Source organism: Papaver somniferum, chromosome 5 (assembly GCF_003573695.1).
Source record: "Papaver somniferum cultivar HN1 chromosome 5, ASM357369v1, whole genome shotgun sequence".
In the NCBI taxonomy this organism is placed as follows: Eukaryota; Viridiplantae; Streptophyta; class Magnoliopsida; order Ranunculales; family Papaveraceae; genus Papaver; species Papaver somniferum.
Window position 1 is genome coordinate 176,693,216 of NC_039362.1, and position 26,507 is coordinate 176,719,722.

Below are 26,507 nucleotides of genomic sequence, written 5' to 3' on the forward strand. Positions count from 1 at the left end.
TCAATTTTTCTCTTTGAAAGCTTGTAGTACCAGGGAAAATTGGTCTTGTCTTGCCAAGAATTGGTTCTAACAGTCTGCTAAGTGGTCAGTGAAGATGATGCTGCTTACTCTCAGGCCTCAACTCCAGTTTCATCAGTGCCAAAAAGACGCTACTCGCCTTGGATATTATACGAAGAGCTTCTCACTTCCATCATTCCAAGATAAAAGTAACATCGCATTCCCTCATTTGGTATCTAATGACTATTTTGTTGTATATTGCGATCATGTCTACACTTGCTCCACCAGTTTTCTTTTACTTTGATGAAGGTGTTCAGCAAAACATTGGGTTCAGGGTCATTGTGCCAAATATTATCCCTAACAGAGAGTGAAATTCTAGTATGGAAAAATTCGGTTCTCTCTTGTTATGACCTTAAAGCTACAACTTCAAGGGAACTATGGTATGGTGAAGGCTCACAACTTGCGATTCAATAGCCCTGTTTGGTTGAAAGATCTTGATGAAATAGTATTTGAGAAAATGTTATCTTGGATTGCTAGATTGAGGAATGAGTGTTTAATTTGAGTCGAAAAGTCTATAACATTGAAACTGGTATTATTCATAGTACTTAGTTTCATATCTTTAGTAGTTTACATTTCCAGATGGAGTAGGATTTGCTCTAAGCCTCAAGCAATTCATTTTTTTAGCATGTTTACAGGGATAACTCCTCTGCGGATTTCTTTAAGAAATAAAGGGTCCTTTCGCAGAGGGGACAGGTTCTGAAATCTAGTTCTAGACCTAGTCGCTTGACTAGGTTAGAGCTTCTTGTAACCCTGGTAGTGGTAGTTGTTTTTTTTTTTTTTTTTGCGGGAACTTGGGGTCTTTTCCTTTTTGTTGTTTGTGTTTCTTGTATATAGTAACTTTTTGGTTAGTAATGAGATGGTGGTTTTGTTTAGAAGTAACTTCATTCCCTAATGGTTTTTTATGTTCTTTACAAGATGACACTGTATAAGGCGTCTAAGCCCTTTGAGATGCTAGTTTTTCAACATAATTCCACTGCTGAAATTGAGTTCAACAATGTCAGAAGACCAAACGCAGGCACATTTTACAAAGATTTTCTTTGAAGCTTGTGGTACCAGGGAAGGTTGTTCTAGTCTTGAATGTGATTTGTGATCAGTTTAGTTGGTTGCTGTGTAATCACCCTACACTCCAGTTCCATCGGTTCCAGACGGACACTAGCCTTGAATGTCGAAATGTAAGAGCTTCTCAGTTCCAACTTCCAAGCCAAAAGAAATGTCAGAGAGTGCATTCTCTTATGCAGTCGAAAATTGGTTTAAATTGGTCCTAAAGCGGAACTTAAATTCCATCCCGTGAAGGCATGAACCTAAATCTGACTAGGAGTTCATTTGAGAAATAGGTTGGATCCAAATTTTGAACTCTCTTTTATTTTGACTAATGAGATTTTGGAGCAGAATTAAGTGAAAATATGTTCTACTTCTAGTTGCCAAACATGCTGCAAAATTCGTCGATAAATAGCTTTTCGAAATCAACTAACAAGACTGAAACTAAAACGCTTTCCCAATTTAGCCCATTTTTAGACTAAAGTAAAAAAAGAATAAATGTATCACTTTTTTTTTGAAACAACACGGTACAAAACAATATGGGTTGTAAAAAAACATGACTAGGTTAGTCAACTCTAAGAACTTGACTAGAACCAATTGGGATTCGTCCAATTGGCCAGGATCCCGCTGTTGAATGATAAAAAAATAAAATAATAACTTGACTAGTAGAATTAACTCTAAAAATCAAGTAAGAAAACCGAAACTAAAAACTTTTTCGGTATGGCCTATTTTTAGCCAAAAATAAAAGAAAATAAAAATATCATTTTTCATGAAACGATACGGAGGTCATTGGTACAAAACAATGTGGAGTAAAACTTGACCAGTAGAGTCAACTCTAAAAATCAAGAAGGCAGAACAAAATATTTACTGGGTCAAAATTTGGAGTGGCTCAACACTTTTCGGCCCATCATTTTGGTACTAAAGTCCTGAGCGTGAAACAAGTTTCACACATTTCAGTGACAGCCTCCTCTCTCCACTTTTTCTTCCTCTTGGGACGAAAACCCTAAAACCCAAAATCCATGGCGGACGCTGAAGGAGAAAGCTCATCATCATCAAAACCTTTGATCGTTAGAGTCAAGCGAAAGTCTTCACAATCTCCACTCGAAGCTCTCTGTAAGTAAAAACTTTTCTATTATCAACATTCTGAAATCCCTAATTTCTTTTCTACTGACATTTTTGTTCTTCAAATTTTAGGGTTAGAAATCAATGAAAGACCACTTAAAAGACCATTAGTGGACTTTGATAAACTCTCTATTACAACCGATTCATCCATCATAGGTCAGAAATCAATCAATCAATCACACAATTTAAGGGTTTTTTTTTTCTTTTCTGATTTTTGTTTTTTTTCAGAGGTTGTAGAGAGAAAGAAAGTATTGGTAAAACATGTAGAGACAGTTGCTAGTTCAAAGGCTTCGATCCAAGTCTTGCAATCAATTGTGGTGGTTAGTGTTCTGTGAATTTCTTTGAGAAATCGTCTTTTTTGAGTGAGAAATTGTGATTTGGGGACTTGTAATTAAGCAATCGAGCTTCCTTTTTTGTTGTTATGAGCAGCCTGACTCTGATGACGCTGTTGATTTCAAAACTAAAGTTGAGGAACGAAGACAGACTTTTAAACAAGAGAATGTAAGTGGGTTTTGTTTTCTCAATTTGTTTGCAATTATGTGAGATTTTAGATTGTTTGTTGGTTCAGATTGTTTGAATTAACATTTGGGATTTTTGTGTTGGTGTCTGCAGAAGACAGATAGGTTGTTGTTGAGAGCTAGAGAAAAGCATGAGGTATGTTTTTCTAAAGAAACGGAGTTCAGATTTTGTTTTGTTTGTTAATGTGATACTTGAATGGAGTATATTTACTTGGTAATGTTAGGACATGGCCAAAAATGCTCGGTTTGAGCAAATATGGAAGAGGAGAAAGGGAAAGGGCATACATGAAATGTGCAATATTTATGATGTTGTTCGTGTTGATGAAGAGGAAGAAGTACCAAAGAAGGTGGAACAGACAGAGTATGTGATTCTGATCTGCCTTTCTTGGTTTTTTTTTTTTTTTTATCACTATGGATCTATCTTTTTGCCTTTGGGGAATTTTACTAATTATATTTGTCGTATTGCAGAGACATGTCTTTGGAGGATAGTCAAATTTTGTGCAACTTTTTGCCTCTTCTTAGGGAGTATCTTCCGGAGGTTGCCTCAGAGATTCAATCTGATATGTACTCATACATTAACAACGGTGAAGGTGCTCCCCATATGATTCACTCTTCTTGTCCTGGCCACTCCTCATTTTATGTGATTGATGTTTGTTTTTCAATGTGGTCTATCTGACTAATAACTTGATTCATTGGACATAAATATGTTATAACTACATGATCCTTTAGCGTTATGCGAGCTACCCTAAAATCTTGATTGTCCAACTTATGAATTATTTGTTATGTGTCGCTTGTATGTGAAGCTATGATGGATGATTACGTTTATGACTTGTATGCTGTGAAGGACGAGATGAACACAGCTGAAGAAGATGATGATCTGGATGCATATCCCCTGTAAGAATTGCTGCTTATCATGCTCGAGTTTGAAATTTGAATGATAAAGGATTATCTTGTATTTAACCATGTATTATCTGGTTTAGAGTTCAAGTAGGTGAAGAGGATGATTACTATGATGGACCACAGGAATCTGAGTGGGATACCAGCGATTCAAATGGTATGTTCTGCTTATTTTGTTACCCTTCTTACTTTAATTTGGTGATGTATCCTCCATTGATCGCTAGACTAGGACCTTCTCTTTTCCATTATTTTGTATGTGTTTCTGTTCTGCTGAAGATAATTCCTCGAATGAATACCTCGACAAGGTTTCAGAATATAGACGTCAGATAGATAGTAGTGCTGCTTGCGAGGTTTTGGAGAGAGACAATGTATACAAAAGCATAGACTAGTACCTTCTCTTTTCTCATTATTTTATGTCTTTCACTGTTACTGCTGAACCGAATGAATACCTCGATGATATTTCGTCAGAACATAGACGTTGGATAGATAGTAGCTGGAAGGATAGATAGTAGCTGGAAGGATAGATAGTAGGTGCTACTTGCGAGGTGGTGGAGACAAAGAATGTATACAAAAACACTAACCATGGTTAAAACCGAGGTGTGGTAGCATATTTGTTTACATTCTCTCTTTTCTTTACTCCGCAAGTAACACCATTTATCTCCCGTACGAATTGCTGATTATTTCATTTAGCAGGACCCTGTCGGTGTTTTGACTTGAGCCTGTCTTTTCGATACTCTATGACTAATTTTCAGCCACTATACTACTATCTATCTAATACGTGTAGTATTATAAAAATTTGATTTAAGTATCAATAAAAATTATTAGAAAGGCTACAAAAAGACCTTCTGATAGCGTTAACAATTGATGCCAACAGAAAACCCTAAAAAATATTTAATATGGCTTTATTTTGCAAGTGCAACAAAAGGAGGTAAATGTGACAAATGCTAAGATTTCCAAATTCATCTGTCGAACTGGACTAAGCACACTTTTAAAATATGTTCCACGCCAGACACATTTAAAGTGAACCTGGCAAAGCGCGAGTACTTTAAAAGTGTGCTTGACAACAAGTAATTTAGCAGATTCAGTTTAAAATTGAGCCTGGTGTGTGGTGAAGTCTGCCTAAAGTGCTAGTTGGTGTGAGAAGGGTTTCACATTCCCACCTAATTTATTTATTCTATTTCATAAAAAAAATGAATTTAGTTTATAGTGACGCGACTATATTGGAGTTTCTCTTAGTGACTATTCACTCAAAAGCCATAACCCATAACGAAAGACAACTACATCTTGTCATTTTTTTTCGATCGATGCTGAATCAACCCAGTAGTAAGGTCAAAAATTATTACTAATATGTATATATAATGTAAATGCTATAGATCACCGTGATGGACTAAAGGAATCTCATTGGGATACCAGTGATCCAAATAGTTTTTTTTTTATATTATTTTGTGCCTTTTCTTACTTGGATTTGGTGATCCTATCCACCATTGTTCGTCAAACCAGTATTCGCTCTTTTCTCATTAATTTTTGTATCTGTCTCTGTTCAGCTGAAGATAATCCACTGAATGAATACCCAGACGAGGAATCGTCCTCAGAAGAAGAAACTGAGGAAGAGGAAGACGACGAGGATGAAGATGAGGATGAGGATGAGGATGAGGAGGGTGTGACTTGTGTCAATGGCTTCAGAGAACTTGACGAGTTCGGTAAAACTAAGATCCTCCACAGTTCTGAAGAGGAGTACTCGTATGAAGATGAAGATACAGTAGCTGATGATGAAGAGGATGAAGATGAAGATAGCTGGAAATGGAAACATCGCTGAGGCATTGCTTCAACAAGAACATCCTATCCACATGTTCAGATAACATTTTGAGGTCTGGGTCTATCAACTTTTGTGAATATTGTCTACTGGATAGAATTTCAGTGCTTAGACTCAGGCTTTTATAGTAAGTAGTGTCAGAACCAAGAACATATTACTAAACTCCGGCAATTAGCAAACTCTATTCCATCCTAAGTCTCTATTTTGCTGATGGATTTTTTTGTTTCTAAATTTTTGACTGCACAAATTTGTGTTGAAGATTACAAAGGATGTCAGGATCTCGACTCTACTGAAGGTGTCACAAATTTACTGATTTTTTGGTAAAAATTCATGTGTCCGGATTTTCATTTCTTGTCCTTCGCTTCCTAATTACAAGATAATAATACCCAGACCCTCCCATAACTAGAAGAATGATCAATACATCAACTACCCCTCCCATGATCAGAAGCCATCTCTTTAAAACTGAGATTTTACCCTCGGCCCCAACAATTCCCTTGGGAACCTTAGCCCAGTAACTCAACATATTTACAGTCACCTCTTCTTCTTCCATTTGTTTTAAACCCCTGGCCAAACCATAATGAACACACCTCTGACGAGCATCTCCGGCATAAACTCCCTTATCGGAGTAAAGCAGAGCAACACAGGCACAATCATCAATGCACATACTCAGGCAAACTTCTTTTCTGACATTAAAAATTTGAGGGCTTTTCAGGATACTTCCAACACCTTTTATCTCAATCATCTCGACCGGTTCAGTTTTGCCACAGAACTCACCGGAAAATCCCACATTGCAATCAGATTGCTTTATGTTGGACTTCTCAGAAAACTGGATGCATGTGCAAGTATTGGACAGAGTACATATACTGTAAGGTCCACAGGCTACAGGGAAATCACATATTTCATTCATAGCTTTAAAGGAAGCTTCAAATTTTCTCTTTTGAAGTGAATAATGATACAATCCAAGATTCCCATTTGTTTCAGACAATGCTAGAAATCTCACAAGTTTTTGTTTTCTTGATGAAATCTGTGCAAATTTACGATGGTTTTGGTCGAAAAGCTTTAGTCCTGTTGAACCCAATTCGGCAGATACGATATTTCTGCCTTCTGTAGGACTGAATTCCCAATAAGAATACTTGAATTTACCTGAGTTCAAATACAATCCTATCCTGTTGTTCTGAATCTCAAAAGAGTAGAACATAGTTGAGTTGCCAGAGACAGAAGAAGTCAGTCGAGTCGAGAAGTTGAATTCTTGACCCCAGAGAATTACGTTCGTCGGGAACTCAAAACTCTGCCATTTTATACGGTCCATCGCATCCAGTAGAACAAGATTGCCTATACGCAGCAACTGTAATCTCTGCAAAAGCTGCAAACATCATGAACATGCAGTAACCACGCAAAATAGACGTTCTAAAACACAACCTTTAGAAAATTTACCTCTACGCCTTGCCCGGAAGTCCCACTAGTCCATCCAATTTGTCGCTCTGAACCCCTCAACAACAACACTCCACCTTCTGTAAACTCCAACATGCATTTATTCTGCGGATAAAATTTTGAAGCATGACCAGAATCCCAAACTTTGAACTCTCCAAGAAAAATCTGAAGTGAACACGAAAAACTACCATTAAAAGAAGCTTCAACACTCAATGCAACCTTAAAACTAGGTACTGTTATTTGCTCAGGCTCCATTAGGAAAGCTCTTCCTGTAAAACCCGCGTTATTATCTGATGGTATTGGAATTGTGACCTTATACCCAAGCGGAATATCAGATTTACAGTTACCCTTGTATGCAATGAAATGAAAACATATTGTAAAAAAAATCCAGTAATATTTGCTCATGTATGCCTGAGATCAAATTTCCGCCAAAAACTCGGAAACTAGTTGTTGTTGTTGTCAGATTTGTTCTGGTTTTACTGTGTTTTATTAAATCGAGTTCTAGTACTGACTTTAAGATGGAGTCATTGAGAAGTACTAAAATTATGAAATAGGATTGGAATGAAAATGTTTTTGTTGGTGTGACTATCTTATTATGATTGTGTTGGTGCAGTCCTACGCAAGCATGCACTAGAGAAATAAAGAAAAGTGTCCATCAAAAAACATTTCATATCAATTTATAGGACCTCCCTTTATGATGGCTCCTTTTATGGTGGCCTGGAAACGTTCTAGATGACACAGATCTCACGAGTGGATGACGTTGATTTTTCGCAGATTACCGTGATTAATTAACAAATTTAAACTGCACAAGCACACGTCTATCCGGAAAATTTAATTCAACTTGTTGGAAGTGAGCAAGAATAGCAAACTATTTTTGTTACTAGAAAAATTAATTAGTAAATATCCCAACTGCAGAATGTGAATGACCTCGTAACTAGAACAATGTAATAAACTCCTACAAAATTTGCCTAACAATATGATCGAAGTTTGGTTGAGGCCTTCAGCGTGTACGGGACATGAGAAGATGCACATTTGGCCTTTTTCGCTTGAAAAGATCAAGAGAAAAATTATCGAAAAATGAGTCATTTGTTCAAATATTTTTAAAACATGATTCTAATATTGGACGAGTAAAAATTAATATGGGTTCACCAAAAAAATAGCAAGAATGAAATTGGATTCATCCTGGCTTAAACTTAAAAAAGAGCGAGAATGAAACTAAATGCATCTTGATGTAAATTAAAAATAAGAAAAAATATTTGAAAATGGGTAGGACGGCTATTTTTACATTCTCGTCTATTTAAACAGTATCAAATTTTACATGTCTTTTTCACTCAGAAATTGTTGATTTTGGTCTTTCTAACCAATTTTGTTAAAAATTAATACAACTGTCTGTAAATAAATAGGAAAGCTTGTTGCACCCATTACACAAAGCTTGCACTCCTGGACGACACAACTTCGGGCAATCAACCACGCAAAGGGATTTCAGGTTTCTGGAGTAGAGGCCAATAGCTTGCCATAGCCTTCAAGTGTAACCCCATCCCCAAGACAAGATTTTAGCTGCAATAGCTTTTGGAGAGGACAAGTTTTTGAAACAGTCATAACTGCTTCGTAAATACTGAATCTCCTGATAAATCTAGTGATCGAAGCCCTCCTCCACTCGCACTGAAACATGATGTAATATTAAGCGCATGGAGATTATGACAGTTTTGTATTAGAAAACTTATTCCTGTATCAGTAATCCAATCACTGCCTTTGAGGTCCAATTCCTCTAAGGATGCACAATATTTTGCTAGGACTTGTAAACCCTCATCATGTATCAAGTCATGCTTCATAATGACATAAAGTCACCATACATAGAGTGTGGATTCGAAAACCACACTCGATGCGTGGCGCCATATGAGAGAAGGAATAACTTGACATCTCTAGAATTATGTACATAATATCTTAGCTTAGTTTCTTTAATTTATATGTAAAGGACATTTTTGTAAATTCATATCTACTCTATAGTACTTAAGAAAATATCTAAGAGAGAAAAGGATGAGATTTTATTTTCTCTATCATCTTCTTCTTCCCCATAACTAAATCTAGAGCTCCAAAATTCATTAATGGAGTTTCATGTAAACACCAAATATTATAGTGAAGAACCATGAATGTAGATCCCGTTATGGATCGAACCATGTAAAAATTATGAGTCTAATTTACATTTCTAGCACATTTAGTACTTATAGTTCATTTTGATTGTGAATAAAAGTTTAGATCTAGGATTTGGTATACAAATGGAGGTTTGGGCGTAGCTATGGATTTTCCGTAGTTACATTTTGGCGCTAGAAACAGGGAACGGGAGCATTGAAAAACCTTGTGGATTCAAGAAAATTCAATGATGTTAGTTTCTGTCTATATCTTACTTTATGGATCTTAAAGTTATAAGAGCAAATATGGAGGTTTCACCAAAGTTTCATCCACTCTACAACGAACCACATGAGAAGTTTACAGAAATCAAGCAACAGAGTTACAGAGATGAAGAAATTGAATCCGGAATGATTTAACGTCAATAAATTGTTTTAAAAGAGGCGAATCTCTTCATATATTCTTTTATCCTGTGTACTAATGTTCAGTCTGGAAATTTTAAGACAAAATGGATGCAGCCAAGTGAGAGGGGCAAGTAACACGAAGTGAAATACTACTAGCAAGCAACGAAGTTATCTCGTCACACTATTGGTTTCATGGTTCCCAACGGCAGAATGGAAGCTACGAAGGACATTTACGTTCTTGCGAAGTATGGAAATAAATAGCATTCGGCGTCAAAACATACAAAGAGACGTGCTGGTAGGGGAGTGATGGTGATGAAGAAAGATATAAAAGAAACAAGATTAGACGAGGCTGCATTAACCAATAGCTCTAAAAGAACAAACCTCTTCCTTATCTCTGATTTTATCTTCGATTACTTAGATTCAATCTCACCTGAAGTTATAATGATAAATTTAATTCTTCATATGATAACAACTATCTCAAATCTATACAGATTGTTCACTGACTTGATCTGTTGTTTGCAGCAATGAACGAAAACATCTTTTCCAGCGCAAATTGTTGACGATGAACGAAGGGATAATAAATTATGCGAAGTTACAGTAGCTGAATGGAGATTAATCAACGAAGCATACCAAATCAATGAAGCGGAACAACTCGTAATTCTCAGCAAAGAGAAAGATGCAGTGAGCAAGTGAAGTGAACCTCGTCAACATCAACGAAGAAAGATACTCCACGAATACTATGATAGGAATCATTTTGCAACGAAATGACAGACGACGAGGTGAGAATACTTCGCCAACCACCAGCGAAGATTAGCCACGAGCAAAGAGAAGGGCAGTACTTCGTCAATCACGATTCGAATTCGGATCGTCATCAAAAGCTCAGTTCCTCGTGGAATCAATTAGTTCCAAATACCACAGACAACACATTAAAAGGGAATATCCTCAACTGTCGTCTCTTAAATTATAATAGTTAGAATTGTATCCTGATTTGCTCATGTACACCAATACACTTGAAGTAATAACTTTTGTGAGCCATTATTTACTTGGGTTGTGAGCCACAGGCAGTTCGTGAAAGGGAAGGAGAAATTCTGCGAAGTTTTCTTCGTCACCAACCATCCACCTGCGAAGACACAGTAGTAACAGCTATTTCGTTAGCAAACACCGGCGAAGACTCCCAACAACTTGAGCAAAACCAGCGAGCAAAAGAGGAAGGCGAAATACCACTTCGTCTAAACATGATGAAGAAATTAGATCACGCAAAAGAAATATCAAGCGAAGTGCAACCACGAAGTGAGGGACATAGGCAAGGCTTACTTCGCGACCAGCAGAGATCAAGGGCATAGTCACAGTTAGGGAGGATGCTTACTCCATGAAGCTAAACCAACTCACGAAGCAAAACTAAGGGTCAACAATCTTTACTTCGTCAACAATATTTACTTCGTCAACAATCACTTCGGGACGGACAGACCTACGAGCAACAACCCCAGTTACCCAACTATCTCGAGACAACTGCATGTAGTAAGCAGACAGAAGACAAGACAAGATACTTTGTCAAAGCAAAGCAGACGACGAACCGGACAAGACTTGGAGATTATCAGTAGTTCCGTACAATCACTTTAGCACAGATGAACCAATTCAGAAAATGGAGTATTCTTTTCTTTTCATCTTTGACTTTAAATATAGTTACATGAAGTAGTATCAATCAGTAGGATCCTTAGACGAGCTGGATTAAAGGGATTCATTCAAAAGAGTGTTCATACCCCTGAGTACAATAGCAATGGACTGTATCATAATCATAGACGATCGTGATTTAATTTTAGCTTAGCTGGAAAGTTATTAACCGATAAGTGAAACTCACAGGAGCACGTACAGATATCGCAGCAAGCAAGACCATCATAAAGATTCGAGGAGGCACTACCGGAATGCATACTACTGCGAGCAACAGTATAGCTGAGATGACTTTGAAGAAAACTTCGTGAAACATCAAAGCACCTGAGATCCTGGAAGACGCTCGTCAAGGTAGAAGGAGTTCACGAAGAAACCCCAGAGCAAAGGTATAACTTAGTATTCGTATCTCCAACCACCAGCCAATTCAACTTCGGAGAAATATCAACTTGCAAAGATAGAACAACCAACTCATGGCAGTCAGAAGGACAGTGAACCAATGACGAATCCCGGTGAAAGCCAGTCAGCTAACTAACCAACAATGAATTGAGCCTCTCACAGCACTTAGTCGAACTTAAGAGGAACCACGAGCAAAGAAAAGGACAACCACGAGTAAGAATACTTCGTCAACCACATACACAGTTCCGGCAAAGATGACGCAGTTAAACCAGCGAGTAAGCCCAGCTTAACCAACGACCCGTGAGCAGGAGAGTAAAAGAAGACGAATTTCTGCGAAGATTACTTCTCGCTCAAGCCCAGCTTTCCACACTTATTACTTCGCAGCAACAAGCCCAGCTCGCCAAGACACCTATTACTTCGCAGCAACAAGTCCAGCTCGCCAAAGCTCATATACAACAACAAGTCAATAACATCAGTGATGACCAAGCTCTTCCATACAAATCAATAACAATGATTTCACCTCGCATGCCAACATCAACCCTCCGTCACAATGAGCTAAGTACCATTAAAACTATAAACTTTTCATACATGAAATATAACATGATATATTGTCTCTATAAGAAATACTCCTCAAAAAGAAGAAAAGAGCAAAGGAAAAACCTCAGATTAGGAGGCAAAACCTTCGCTAGGAAAGCTGGGAATCCACGGCGTGCACCCTAGTCTAAAATGCGCGTAGTGAACAACTCCTGGACAGATAGCTAGGGGTAAGTCCTATCCGCCGATGGTCCCATTGAATGTGATGGCCTTCGGTAAGGGTTGTGGAGTATGGCCAAGGCGCAGACGTATTCTGGAGCATTACCGGCCATGTCCGTCTGGCAAGTCTTGGCTGTGGAAACACTCGGTCCCAAAGAACCCCACCTAGGGTGTGACTTCGTAACCAATAGCCATATTGACGAAAGGGATAAGAAGTCACGAAGAAAGCTGAATGTCGAAATAACCGGATGGGAAGAGCTAGGCATGCATGTCAGAGGTAGCTTCCTTGAAGGGGAATTACAGTGGGAAGGGACGTCACCATCCATATTAGGGAGCTGGTGACATAATAGTCGGCAACACAACGGGGCTTTTATTCATGGGAATAATTAGTCCTGTGGTATTGTCGCAAAGTAAGACCTCAGTAAAGAATGTTAAGGCAAGGTTGATGGTTACTCGCAAGAATAATGAGCGCCTGAGACTTCGTCGAATAAAGACCCTTAATGAGAGGGTGGGGCAAGGTAAGAACCTTACGTAGGAGGCATAAGTAAGAACCCCGTAAGGCCACATACAAGTAGAATATTGGAGCAAAGACCTTACCCGTAATAATTTTCAACACCCAAAATATGTATAAGATGCAAAAAGAAAGAAAGAAAGAAAGCAAAAGCAAAAGAAAAGAAAAAAAGAAAATGAAGTGAAGAAATCATTGAACAAAAGAAGAAAAGATTATGAAAAGAAGAAAAAAGAAGGCATAAAGATATCAATGAGGCAAGAAGAAAGAGGCAATATATCATGTTATTATAACTTGAATAAATATTTATATTGCTATGATTATACTATTGCTATGCTATACATGCTAACAATGTAGGATTAAGCTCTGAGGCAATAAAGAGAGGCAATGCACGAGGTAAAGTTGAACGAAGACATACATGGGGCGAACTTGGAGCAAAGGAGAAATCGATGAGGCAAAGAAAGCGAGCATACAAAGGGCCATGAGCGAGCAAAGATGAATGGATGAGCGAAGAACCAAAACCATGCGAGGAGGAATCAAAACAACACGAAGCTAGATCAACGCTTTCAAGACTTAATGAGTTAAGTAACATACACATCATCCATACATTTCATTTTATCAACTATAGGTAAGCATATTATTTATGTTCATTCATCGTATAAGCATTGCATAAGTATTTTCAGCACATCCATTCATTATATATATTCATCTCGCACACTACATACTTCGTCTACTTTAAGGAATGATTCTTCTTACTTCGCGTATATATTTCGCAAAAGGACAAGGGAAAATGATCAAGAATGGTTACTTCTCGTACTTTGGAGTTCTTATTTATACTTCTTGAATATTATATTTATCGCCACGAATACTTCTTGAAGATAATTAATAAGAAATACTTCTCATACTTCGTATGGATACTTCGTACTTCATAAAGATGTAAGACAATCAACTACAACAAGGGCAGAGGAAAGTATATACTTCTTATACTTCTTAAAGGATACTTCACATACTTCATACTTCGTATTTCTTATACTTCGTACTTCTTATATTTTGCATACTTCATACTTCGTACATTTTAAGGAATAATGTATACTTCACACAACAAGGCTTCGAAACTTTGCAAAAGAATAAGAGGCAAGTATATACTTCATACTTCGTACTTCATATTTCATACTTCGTATATTTCAAGGAATAATGTATACTTCACACAACAAGGCTTCGGAACTTCGCAAAAGAATAAGAGGCAAGTATATAATTTTCAAGTTAATATTCTTTCGCTCGTTCCTTCGTCAACAAAGATCAACAACTACTTCAACACCGCACGACTCGCTTCAGCAACTACACCAAAAAGGATTTTTCCTTAAGGATCGCTCTTCAAGCAATACTCAAGGAAAAAAGGGAAAAATGTAGATACCAAAACCACACTCGACGCGTGGCGTAATTCAAGGGCAGGAGTAACTTAGTAATATAGGATTGTGTACATAGTATCCTAGCTTAGTTTCTTTAATTTGTAAGTAATAGGACATTTTTGTAAATTCATTTCTACTCTCTAGTACTTAAGAAAATATCTAAGAGAGAGAAAGGGATCAGATTTTATTTTCTATATCATCTTCTTCTTCCCCAAAACTAAATCTAGAGCTCCAAAATTCATTAATGGAGTTTCATGTAAACACCAAATATTATAGTGAAGAACCATGAATGTAAATCCCGTTATGGATCGAACCATGTAAAAATTATGAGTCTCATTTACATTTCTAACACATTTAGTACTTATAGTTCATTTTGATTGTGAATAAAAGTTTAAATCTAGGATTTGGTATACAAATGGAGGTTTGGGTGTATCTATGGATTTTCCGTAGTTACAACCACCACTTGCAATTGCTTTAACCCCCTCCATCGTAAGTTTACGCATGTCGGTTGCATCAACTGTAGTCAAGGTCTTCGGACACCCAAGAAAGCAAATACCAGTTACGTTGTTGCAATATGAAATTTTAAGTGAATGGAGTTTGGTACAATTTCGTATGAGAGAACTTAGTCCTGAATCAGTAATCCCTTGACAGAATGTGAGATCGACATTCTCTATGGATGAACAATATTTTGCTAGGACTTCTATAATTTTGTCAGTAATGTGTCGACAGTATCCGAGCTCAACATTTTCTAAGGATGCACAACATTTTTCCAGAACTTCTAAACCTTTATCAGTAATCTCTTGGCAACCTGTGAGATTAACGATCTTTTAAGGATGCACAACTTTTTGCCAAGACATCTAGACCTCTGTCAGTAATCTCCCGACAGTTTCCGAGGTCAATTTTCTCTAAAAATGCACACAATATTTTCCCAGGTTTTCTAAACCTTTATCATTGATAAAAGAACCGCTCAGAAGTACCGTTGTCAAACGTGGGAAGAAAGAAAATATCAAAGACAGCTCCGTATTTGAATACTGATAGCAATACTTTAAGTATAGAAACTGAACTTTCGATCCGTAGAATTGTGACCGCAATGCAATATAATCTGTTACCTTAGGGAGACCGCTTAGAGTCAAAGATTTCAGGTGTCGGAATCGAATAAACAACATGAAAAGAATCATAGAAATCTTTCAGGACTAATTCTTGGTGATTTACGTAAGCTACATTTAGAATTATCGATATCCCATAATGTCTCATGGGTATTCTTCTGAATACGGAACCAGTGCCGACAAACCAAACCGAAGGAACTTTGGTCAGTCTTGGATTCTAGCCTCCGATATATAAGGCTTAGACATTCATCTGGGAGATCTGCAATTGACAATCTCTTACAGTTTCTTTTAAGAGGACGCACATCACTAATCAATCTTTTTTCTTGTTTGATCAGAAGCCTTCCCAACCCTTTGTTGTCAGAGTTGCTGGATGATAAACTCATTATCATGAAACTAGAAAATACTTGTTCCACCAATGCGAACCGAAAATCCAAAGTCTTATTAATGTTTCCTGCACATACATTCAGACTGCAACCGGTAGCTAAGAAAATAACAATATTAGGCCTTGTTATATAGGCTTCAATGACTCCTTTATATAGGCTTCAATGATTCCTAATATTAGTACTAAGATTAACAAAAGGAAATCAAATTAAATTAAGAAACTTATTAGAATTAAGAAAAGGAAATCCTCAAGACAAAAAGTTGTTTGATTATATCTCAAGTAATTTAGATGTCAGAGATAACTCTGTTTAGCAAGCATATTTGTTGTACAAGAAGTTTAGATATCAGGACCATAAGTTGTTTTTTCGAGCGAGTTATTTTTTGTTTATTTATTTTTGGGTCAGTGCGAGTGCGAAACCAAAAGAATTTATGTAACTCGTGTATTATGTTGTCTATTAGCTAGCTTCTCTTCTGGAATAATTTTAGAAAATGTAAATAATTGAAATTCGAATCCCAGGACGTAAACCTTCTCATAAACAGAACTGAAGATAAATAGTTGTAAATATATAACCATGCATTTCAAAAAAGATCTAAGAAAATAGGCTAAATAGCTAAACGATAGCAGCAAACTGAAGCTTGTTGCGGTGTGAATGTCGCAATCCAAATTGCTAGCTTCCGCTCATTACAGCTTCAACAGTATAACTCATTAGTGATCGATAGACGTTGGATCTTTCTCGCTTGAAAAGATCACTAGCATAAAAACTCCATCCGACGTCCTCCGCATGTATGAAAGAAAGATTTCCGCACCCATAACACAAATCTTTCAAACCTTGATCACATATCGTCCGACAACCATGCACGTAAAGGGATTCCAAGTTTCTGCAATACAGACCAATAGCTTTCCATGCTTTAAGCTGTACTTCCTCATGAAAAGATTGTAACCACAGTGTCTTCAAAAAAGGGCAACTTTTTAAAACAGTTATAATTGTTAAAAACATAATTTGTGAAAACCCAATAAGTAAAGCCCAAATAATCATCTACACTAAGTAAAGCCCAATACTAGAATCTTCTAGGCCTTCTTTACATCAAGTATTATCTAGAGAATTCTTTTCTCTAGAATTTTCTTGTAATATCTAAGTTGAGAGTGTAAAGAAGAGTCTAGAAAGAACTATCTAGAGAAGTAAGTAGTTGGTCATGAAGCCTATAAATAGGCATAGGATGGATTCATTTGGGATCATCCAACAACAATCAAAAACTCAAGTGAGTAAACAAGAGTTAGAGTGAGAGCTAGAGTTTAGAGTGAGAGCCAAAGTGCCTCTTTGTAAACAACTAGTGTAAGCCAAAGTTGCTACACAAGCCTCTTGTAATATTTTCATTTTCATATTAATATAAGCCTCACCTTTCAATTAACCAACCTCTCTTCCTAAATTCATTTCCATAAACCCATCACATTTCCGCATTGCGCCAACAAATTTGGTATCAGAGCAAACCTAACCCAGTAATCCTAAAACTCTACCATGGCAATTAACCAAATATTCAAGGTTTCAATTATGCCCAAAGTCTAATTCCAATTTTTGATGGTGAGAGTTACGATTATTGGAGTCTACAAATGAAGACTATTCATTTCACAAGACCTATGGGATTTTAGAAGAAGGTTATAAAGTACCAGAGTCGGCAGAAACTCTGTCGTCATGGACGGACGCAGAAAAAAGGAGTATAAGGAAAATAAGAAGAAAGATGCTAAAGCACTACTGTTTCTACAACAGGGCGTAAGCAAAGCTATTTTTCCTCGAATTTCGGTGGCAAAAACTTCAAGGAGGCCTGGAATATTCTCAAAGTAGCATTCCAAGGATCAGAAAAGGTAATCTCCATTAAACTACAAAATTTATGGCGAGATTTTGATAATTACTTATGAAAGAAAATGAAACTATCCAGAATTCTTTCTCAAGAGTTACTGGCATAGTAAATCAAATCAGTAGTTATGGAGATACCATGAAAATAAAAGAGTGGTAGAAAGATATTAAGAAGCTTACCATTCAAATTTGATCATATCGTCGCTGCCATTGAAGAATCAAAAAATTTATCGACTCTCTCGGTACATGAATTAATGGGTTCACTCGAGGCGCACGAGAAAAGATAAATAGGTTCGCGGAGCAACCATTGGAGCAGGCATTTCAATCAAAAATAAATTTCAGTGAAAGAAAAATACAGAAGCCAAAAAGAAAGCTCCAGAGGGGGATCGTCATCCAACTCCTACGAGAAAGGGTCGACGTCAAATCAAGGACCCAAAATTTCTACCGCGGACGTGGAAAGGAAAAGGAGGTTATAGAAACAACAATCAAAGGTACGGAAAAAATAACTCCTCAAATCTCCGATGCAATGTTTGCAAAAAGTTTGGACATGCAACTGAAATTGCAAGTATAAGTGCACCAATGTGATAAATTAAATCACATGGAAAAGATTGTTGGCTTAAATGAAGCAAACTATTCCGAGAAAAACAATTCTCAAATCAAGTATTTATTCCTGCCTCACCTCGCAACAAGAAGCGCAAGGTATATGGTACGTCGACAGCGGATGCAGCAGCCATATGACAGGAAACAAAGAATATTTCGTAAAATTGGAGGAACAAGAGATTCCACCGGTCAACTGGAGATGGAAAGTTCCAGAATGTTGAAGGAAGAGGAGTCATATCCGTACGTACAAGGTCAGGTAAAACTCGATACATATCTGATGTTCTTTATGTTCCTGGCCTAGCTCAAAATTTATTAAGTGTTGGACAACTTATAAGAAAAGGGTACTCACTACATTTCGAAGACGGAGAATGCACAATTTATGATAAAATTAATAATCAATTGGTGGCAAAAGTAAAAATGTCAGGAAATTTTGTCTTTCCCTATCTATGCCATCAATTGAAAATTGTGCAATGAGTACCACCATATTGACGAAGGAAAGCTATGGCATTTGAGATACGGGCATCTCAACTACAGATCCTTAAAGGTTCTAAAATCAAAACATGGTAATTGGTCTTCCCAATATCGACGGTGGAGATAAATATGTGAAGGTTGTATTCTGGGAAGTTCATAGACTTCCATTTACAAACATCGTGGAGAGCAAGAAGGCCCCTCGAATTGGTGCACGCGATATTTGCGGTCCGACAAGAACAACTTCACTCAACAACAGAAGATATTTTCTCTATTCGTGGACGATTATACCAGGATGATGTGGGTGTACATTCTGAGCAAAAGTCCGAGGCATTCACTAAATTCCTAGAATTCAAGGCGCTGGCAGAGAAGCAAAGTGGCCATCAATTGAAAGTTTTCCGTACAGACCGTGGTGGAGAATTTACTTCAAAGAGTTTATCAACTACTGCAAAGAAAATGGAATTAAAAGGAGCTACCGTCCGATACACTCCACAACAAAACGGCGTCGCGGAAAGAAAAATCGTACGATCGTGGAAATGGCTCGCAGCATGTTGAAAGCAAGGAAGCTACCCAACATACTGGGCGGAAGCAGTCAACACGCGGTCTACATCCTTAATCGCTCGCCAACAAAAGTTCAACAAAACTCCATAAGCTTGGCATAAAAAAAGCCGAGGTAACTTCTTTCAGAATTTTTGGTTGTGTAGCATACTCACATATTCCATCCCAACATAGAGAAAAGTTCGATGAAAAAGGAGAAAAGCTATATTCATCGGATACAGCGAGAGTCTAAAGCCTATAGACTTCTAAATCCAGATACAAAGGAACTGGTAATTCAAGAGATGTTATCTTTGATGAATTCAAATCTTGGGATTGGAATGATGAACCAGATAACCACGAGTTCCACTACTCATCGAAGAGAGCCAGATCAGCCACAAGAAGAAAGTACTCCACCAGCAAGCCCGAGATCTCCTAGTCCAACACAACAAAGTCCAAGTTCATCTGAAGCAAGTGCCCCACCTAGAAAGGTGCGTTCCCTAAGAGATATTTATGATATCTAATTGTGCTTTTATAGCACTAGAACCTCAAAAATATGAGGAAGCGGCAAAAGAAGAAAAATGGAGACGCCATGGACGAAGAAATGCGAGTAATCGAGAAAAATAAGACATGGGAGCTGTCAATCAGCCATTGATAAAGAAATAATTGGTCTGAAATGGGTCTACAAGACAAATATAATGAAGATGGGTCAATTCAAAAGCACAAAGCAAGGCTAGTTGCAAAAGGATATTCCCAGCAACCAGGAATTGACTACAACGAGACATTCGCCCCAGTCGCTCGCATGGAAACAATCGGATGGTGTTAGCTTTGGCAGCTCAACTCAAAATGAAGTCTACCAATTGGACGTAAAGTCGGCGTTCCTAAACGGAGAACTTGAAGAAGAGGTGTACGTTGAACAACCTCAAGGATATGTCCGAAAAGGAAAAGAAAAAATGGTATATCGTCTCCGCAAAGCACTATGGTCTAAGCAAGCACCGCGTGCATGGAACACAAAATCGACAAGTATTTCCGAGATAATGGATTTGAGAAAAGTCCAAGTGAGCCATCACTCTACATCAAAAACAAGGTACGGACTTCCTAATTGTCTGTCTCTATGATGATTTAATTTATGCCAGTACAAAACAAGAGATGGCAGAAAAATTTAAGAAGGAGATGATGAAAGAATATGAGATGACAGACTTAGGACTTATGCGATATTTTCTTGGGATTCAAGTAAAACAATCTCCAGAAGAAATATTCATTTCCCAAGAAAAATATGCAGAAGACTTACTGAAAAGGTTCAACATGATGGATTGCAAACCAATTGCAACTCCAATGGGTACCAATGAGAAATTGGTAAAAAATGATGGAGCGACAAAAGTTGATCCAACCTTATTCAGAAGTCTAGTCGGCTCACTGATCTACTTAACAAATACAAGGCCAGACATCGTCAATGCAACCAGCATTGTTTCTCGGTTTATGAGCGAGCCAAGCAAGTTACACTATGCCCGCAAAGAATTCTTCGATATATCAAGGGAACAAAAATTTTGGCATCAAGTATACAAGAAAAAGATAATGATTTAATTGGCTTCACAGATAGCGATTGGGCAGGTTCTATTGAAGACCGAAAGAGCACATCAGGCTATGTTTTCTATATGGGAACAAAAGTTATCTCTTGGAGTTCTAAAAAGCAAAGTACAGTGACACTATCGTCAGCCGAAGCAGAGTACATAACATCAACAAGTGCAGCATGTGAAGCAGTATGGTTGAGAAGAATAATGACCGACCTACAACAAAGGCAAAAGCAGCCGACGACTATCTACTGTGACAATATGTCTACAATTGCAATGACAAAAAATCCAGTCTTTCATGGACGGACGAAGCACATAGAGCTACGACATCACTTTATCAGAGAGCTAGTCGAAAACAAGGAAATTGAGCTCCAATTTTGTCCAACACAAGAACAAAATGCTGACATCTTCACAAAAGCAGTCACAATGGACACATTCAATCATTTTAGAGAAAAACTTAACATCACAAATTAAGAGGGGGTGTTAAAAACATAATTTGTGAAAACCCAATAAGTAAAGCCCAAATAATCATCTACACTAAGTAAAGCCCAATACTAGAATCTTCTAGGCCTTCTTTACATCAAGTGTTATCTAGAGAATTCTTTTCTCTAGAATTTTCTTGTAACATCTAAGTTGAGAGTGTAAAGAAGAGTCTAGATAGAACTATCTAGAGAAGTAAGTAGTTGGTCATGAAGCCTATAAATAGGCATAGGATGGATTCATTTGGGATCATCCAACAACAATCAAAAACTCAAGTGAGTAAACAAGAGTTAGAGTGAGAGCTAGAGTTTAGAGTAAGAACCAAAGTGCCTCTTTGTAAACAACTAGTGTAAGCCAAAATTGCTACACAAGCCTCTTGTAATATTTTCATTTTCATATTAATATAAGCCTCACCTTTCAATTAACCAAACTCTCTTCCTAACTTCATTTCCATAAACCCATCACATTTCCGCATTGCGCCAACAATAATTGCATTTCCTAATAGACCTAGAGTTTGAATCCCACCTCCACTCAGAATGGCTTTAATCCCCTCTGTTGTAAGTTTAGGCACGCGTAGTGCCCAAACCTTTGTCAAGGTCTTTGGACAACCAAGAAAACCAATACCAGTAATACTGCTGCAATCTGAAACTACAGTTGAATGGAGTTTTGAGCAGTTTTGTATTAGAAAACTTATTCCTGAATCAGTAATCCTTTGACAGTCTGTGAAGTCGACGTTCCCCAAGGATACACAACATTTTGATAGGACTTCTAAACCTTTATCAGTAATTAGAGTACCGCTCAAACGTACAAATGTCAAATGAGGCAAAGAAGAAAATATCAAACATAACTTCTTATGTGAATAATTAGAAATATCAAACATAACTTCTATTCCAAACAATTGTAAATGTGATATAACATATTCTGTTACCTCAGGGAGACGGCTTAGAGACAAACTTTTGAGGTGTCGGAATCGAATCAACAACTTGCAAAGAATTATAGAAAAGCTTTCCTGACCAATATTTGGGGATTTACGTAAGCTACATTTAAAATTAGCTAGATCCCATAAGGATTCATGATTAGTGTTCTGAATACGAAGCCAATGACGGAAAACCAAACCAAAGGAACTAATGTCAGTACCCAATTTTAGTCTCTTATATACATGGCTTAGACAGTCATCTGGGAGATCTGTAATTGACAATCTTTTACAGGTTTTTTGGTTCGCATCATCATCAATCAGCCGGAGCTTACGCTTACCCAATCCTGTTTTCCTAGTTCTTTTTTCTTTGATCAGAAGCCTGCCCACCCCCATTTTTCTGGATGATAACCTCATAGTCAGACACGAGAAAATACTAGTTCCACCAGTGCAAACTAATAAAATCCCGGTCTTATTGATGTTTCCTGCATATAAGTTCAGACTGCAACGTTAGATTATTTTGTATAATCATGAGTCCATATGTGTACAAAGTATATATTAAATGCCAAAAGTCATCGAGTGGTGATACCAATGAGTTCGTTAATACCTAATCCTACCGAAAGATCAAAAAAAAAAAAATAAAAAAAAAATAAAATTGAAGGGAGTAATACCTTTGCCGTTCACGTAATTATAAAAAAGGGAATCAAATCCTAAATAAACCTTCAGAGTTTAGACCTTTTTCATCATTATGTATATATAACAGGGTTTTTGGTTATATCTAGCGACCTCGGTTAAGTCCAGGGGTGTCTTAGTCTGTTGGTTAATGGATACAAGAGGTCTGGGTTGGAATCGTTGGATGATGGTTTTAGCTGTTCAAAAAAGAAAAATGAAAAATATTGCAAAAGAAGGGATCGAAATCCAACCTAGTTACCCTACACTGACAGACGGACTATGCAAGGCCAGAAAAGTTAGAATGGCACAAAGAATGTTAAACGAGATGCAATTATGGGAATCTCTCTGGATATATTTGTAAAGAATTTCTGCGCAAGTATATAAGTGAAGTATTTTTCTTCTCTTTTCTAGTTCAATACACAATTTTTCTAGTCCAATGCAAAACAGAAAGAGTTTGTTAACTTGAGAATTTGGGATTGTCACAGTTGAGATTAATCTTCTTCTATATGATTTATTTAACTCGTGTTTTAGGTTGTCTACTTTGCTATATATTTACTGAGATTAATTCCTTTGGCACTTTCTCTCTTTCTGTACAAGGATCCCATGGTGAAGAAACAAAAGTTATTACGTGACGGACAAAACAACATGGGTGAGGCAGAGGATAGGATTGGTGAATTACCTGACTCGCTTCTTCGTCATATCCTCTCTTTCCTTGAAACTAAGTGCGTGGCTTGGACTTGTCTACTATCTAACGATGGAACCAAATATGGACCTCTATCCCCACTCTTGTTTTTCCATCCTGGAGTTATAACAAACCCCCTCCATTATCTGAGATCAATAAATTCATGGATTTCGTGGATACAACACTGCAACGTCATCATGCATCAAATATTCAGAAGTTCTGTCTTTACACGGATAGACACATGAATGCGTCTAGGGTTTGCTCATGGATTGAAAATTTAGGAAGGTGCAATGTCGAAGACCTCAGTCTCTATTTAGATCTAGACGAAGATTTTTTTGTTCCTCCATCTCTATTTACATCTGAATCATTGATTAAATTGGAGCTAAGTGCGCCATCATGCGATTCATGCTCTATGCCTATCCATCTTCCAAATAGTTTCTCTTGTCCAAAACTCAAGAGCCTTACACTCCATCAAATCCAATTTACTGAAGATAAGTGCTGGAATGACCAACACTTTTCTAATTGCCCTCTCCTTGAAGATTTAACGTTGGAAGACTGCACTTGGGCTAATGTGGGCAATTTCTGTATCTCAACTCCTGCACTGAAAGTCTTGAAATTTTACGCTTGGGATGAATATGATAATAGTTTACAAGACTGTGCTCTCCAAATTAATGCACCAAATCTAGTGTCACTTACCTATTTTGGTCGCGTGTCAAAGGATTATGTTCTTTCCAGCTTTCCAAAATTAGAGTCTGCAGAAGTTCTTCTTTGTAGTTATGGTGTACGAAGAGTGAAAAAGATAGGTTACGGTGCAGCTGCAAGCAAAATTTTTCAAGCGCTTTCACACGTACAATGTTTAGAAATGCATGTTGAATCTTTACAGGTGAATTTCTTTCTCTGTGCTCTTTTTATATGTTTTTTTTGTATTGTATTATATATGGTCAATTGTTGTCCTTCTTTCTATGATGTTTGTTCTGTCTTTAAACTTTTTATTGAATAGGCTCTCCCCACCGTAGATGACCTCGTACATGCCCTACCTGTGTATCATAATCTCGAAAGGTTGATCCTGAAAGAAGGATTAACCACTGATAATTCATTAATATCTTTGCTCAAAGCAGTACCTAATTTGAGGTGGCTCGACTTCGAAGAGGCAAGTGCAACAAAACTTTTTCTGTTTATTACCCGTCTTTATAAGAAATAGCAAAAGAAGTCTCGGGTTTTGATATTTATCTATTTCTTTGTTTTCCAATCCCAACACAGAGCTGTATTTGCATTGACGAAAATAAAGAAGAAGAACACGAATGGGCTGGTCATATGTTAACTGCTGGATGGATGTTCCAACACCTAGATTCAGTTTCCATTGGGCGTTTTCGTGGGACTGCAAGGGAGATGAGATGGGTGAAACTAATTTTGAAGAATGCAAAAACTTTGAAAGCAGTTATACTAGATCTAAATAGCGTTGATGCAATAAATAGAGAAGTACATATGGCAGAGTTACTAAGTCTTCCTAGAGCCTCTGACAGATGTGAGTTTGAGCTTGAAGGATACTGAGTTTTTGAGAAACATCTAGCAGTATTTGTTTTTTCTTTTTAGCTTTATTTTTTGAGAAACATACGGCTAGTTTTTGTTTTTTTTTTTAAAATAAATTGTAATACAGTTTTTGACCCTCACGATTTATGTATAATTGATGAGCTTTTGAATGCTAAGTTGTCAAGTGCCTAATGCAGAGTACATGCTATTATGGTTATGAAAATTAATTCATGGAATTTTTGTGGATGCATATTCATGAGTCATGACAATGAATTTGCAGAAGTTCTCTCTGCGTACATGGATCTCCGGTATAAGAATGCATGATCTTGAAGAATGTCTGTAGTCGTAGGAAATCCCACAATCCCACAACTAACACCTCTTAATAATTTCGATAGATCTAAACATATTGAACATAAAAAGGAAGATTAAAGTGCTAAAAAGTAAAGAGACATAAGGATTTTTTACATGGTTCGATCAATGTGATCTACATCCATAGTTCTTCACTATGATTGATTTGTGTTACATAAGACTTCATTGAAGAGTTTTGTAGAGCTCAAGATCTAGTTTTAGGTAATGGAGGAAGAAGATGATAGTGTGCCTCTCTTTTACAATATGTGTCCCCCCTTTTCTCTCTCCTGCTCTCTATTCTTATATACTAGGGTAACTTGAATAGTAAATTACAAATATAGCCTTTTCTTATAAATGAAGGAAACTTGGCTAAGATAATATGTATGCGATCCTATTTTTCTAACTTGCTTCGACTCTAGAATATCGTCACGCGGTGAGTGCCATTTTTTGTATCTACATTTTGCCTCTTTTTTCTTGAATATTGCTTGAAGAGCGATCATTAAGGAAAAATCCGTGTTGGTGTAGTTCTTGGAGCGAGACGCGTGGTGTTGGTGTAGCCTTTGATCTTCGTTATTGAAGGAACTATGCGAAAGAATACTAAACTTGAAAAGTACGTACTTTCCCTTATTCTTTTGTGAAGTTCCGAAGCTTTGAGAAGTATATATGAAGTATCTTTTCTTGAAGTATGAAGTATGAAGTATGAAGCGTCCTTTAAGAAGTATAAGAAGTACTAATCCTAGAAATATAAGAAGTATCCGTCCTTGTATGCTAATAAGAAGTATTGTGAACTAATCGTGCGAAACTATTGCTCCATGTTCTCTGCCTCATGTTGTGCTGTAATGAAAATAAAAATTTAGATTAGTATTGAAAATTTCTTTTGTCAAAGAATTTCATTTATGTGCAAGTTCAAATCATTTTTGTTTGTTTTGATTTCTGTTGTATGACTTGTTTCGTCTCATTTGATGATTTACAAACCTCTAGGAAAACTATCATGAAGGTACCTCGCCTGATATTTTTCTTATAGTTAGCCGTCCCAGAAAATTTTTCGGGAAACGGCCGACTATAAGAAAAATTTCAGGCGAGGTACCTTCATGATAGTTTTCCTAGAAGTTTCGGGAAAACCGAAACAAAATAGAAATCCTATGTCGACCTAGCTAGTTCAACCCAAGGCTATTATAAATAGTGATGATTAGCTGATCATAGCAGCTTGTGAGACAATTTCTAGAGG

At 37.1% G+C, this 26,507-nt stretch overlaps 4 protein-coding genes across 6 annotated transcripts; 2 read left to right on the forward strand and 2 right to left on the reverse strand.

Annotated features, from left to right (window-relative positions):
* Positions 1–2,054: 2,054 nt before the first annotated feature.
* LOC113283768 (RNA-directed DNA methylation 4-like) lies at positions 2,055–5,758 on the forward strand. 2 transcript variants are annotated; one of them, XM_026533125.1, is made up of 10 exons: positions 2,055–2,208; positions 2,290–2,373; positions 2,446–2,537; positions 2,647–2,718; positions 2,830–2,871; positions 2,960–3,096; positions 3,204–3,325; positions 3,539–3,629; positions 3,716–3,789; positions 5,177–5,758. In XM_026533125.1, exons 1-10 carry the CDS (start codon positions 2,115–2,117, stop codon positions 5,446–5,448), a joined length of 1,080 nt encoding a protein of 359 aa, XP_026388910.1. In that variant the 5' UTR covers positions 2,055–2,114; the 3' UTR covers positions 5,449–5,758. The 2 variants fall into 2 exon arrangements, with proteins under 2 accessions (XP_026388910.1, XP_026388912.1); XM_026533127.1 differs by having other exon boundaries at positions 2,455–2,537.
* Positions 5,746–7,479, reverse strand: LOC113283767 (G-type lectin S-receptor-like serine/threonine-protein kinase SD2-5). Of its 2 annotated transcripts, none has more exons than XM_026533124.1 (2): positions 6,880–7,479; positions 5,746–6,799 (listed from the first exon to the last, which is right to left on the reverse strand). In XM_026533124.1, exons 1-2 carry the CDS (start codon positions 7,279–7,281, stop codon positions 5,774–5,776), a joined length of 1,428 nt encoding a protein of 475 aa, XP_026388909.1. In that variant the 5' UTR covers positions 7,282–7,479; the 3' UTR covers positions 5,746–5,773. The 2 variants fall into 2 exon arrangements, with proteins under 2 accessions (XP_026388909.1, XP_026388908.1); XM_026533123.1 differs by having other exon boundaries at positions 5,746–6,808.
* A 14,076-nt stretch (positions 7,480–21,555) lies between these two features.
* On the reverse strand, positions 21,556–22,443 carry LOC113280144 (F-box/LRR-repeat protein 12-like). The gene has a single exon (XM_026528801.1). It carries the CDS (start codon positions 22,441–22,443, stop codon positions 21,556–21,558), a length of 888 nt encoding a protein of 295 aa, XP_026384586.1.
* Positions 22,444–23,564: 1,121 nt separating this feature from the next.
* On the forward strand, positions 23,565–25,123 carry LOC113280145 (F-box/LRR-repeat protein At4g14103-like). Its single transcript, XM_026528802.1, has 4 exons — positions 23,565–24,284; positions 24,402–24,551; positions 24,662–24,926; positions 25,059–25,123. The coding sequence occupies exons 1-4, from the start codon at positions 23,565–23,567 to the stop codon at positions 25,121–25,123; spliced, it is 1,200 nt and encodes a 399-aa protein (XP_026384587.1).
* Positions 25,124–26,507: the final 1,384 nt, after the last annotated feature.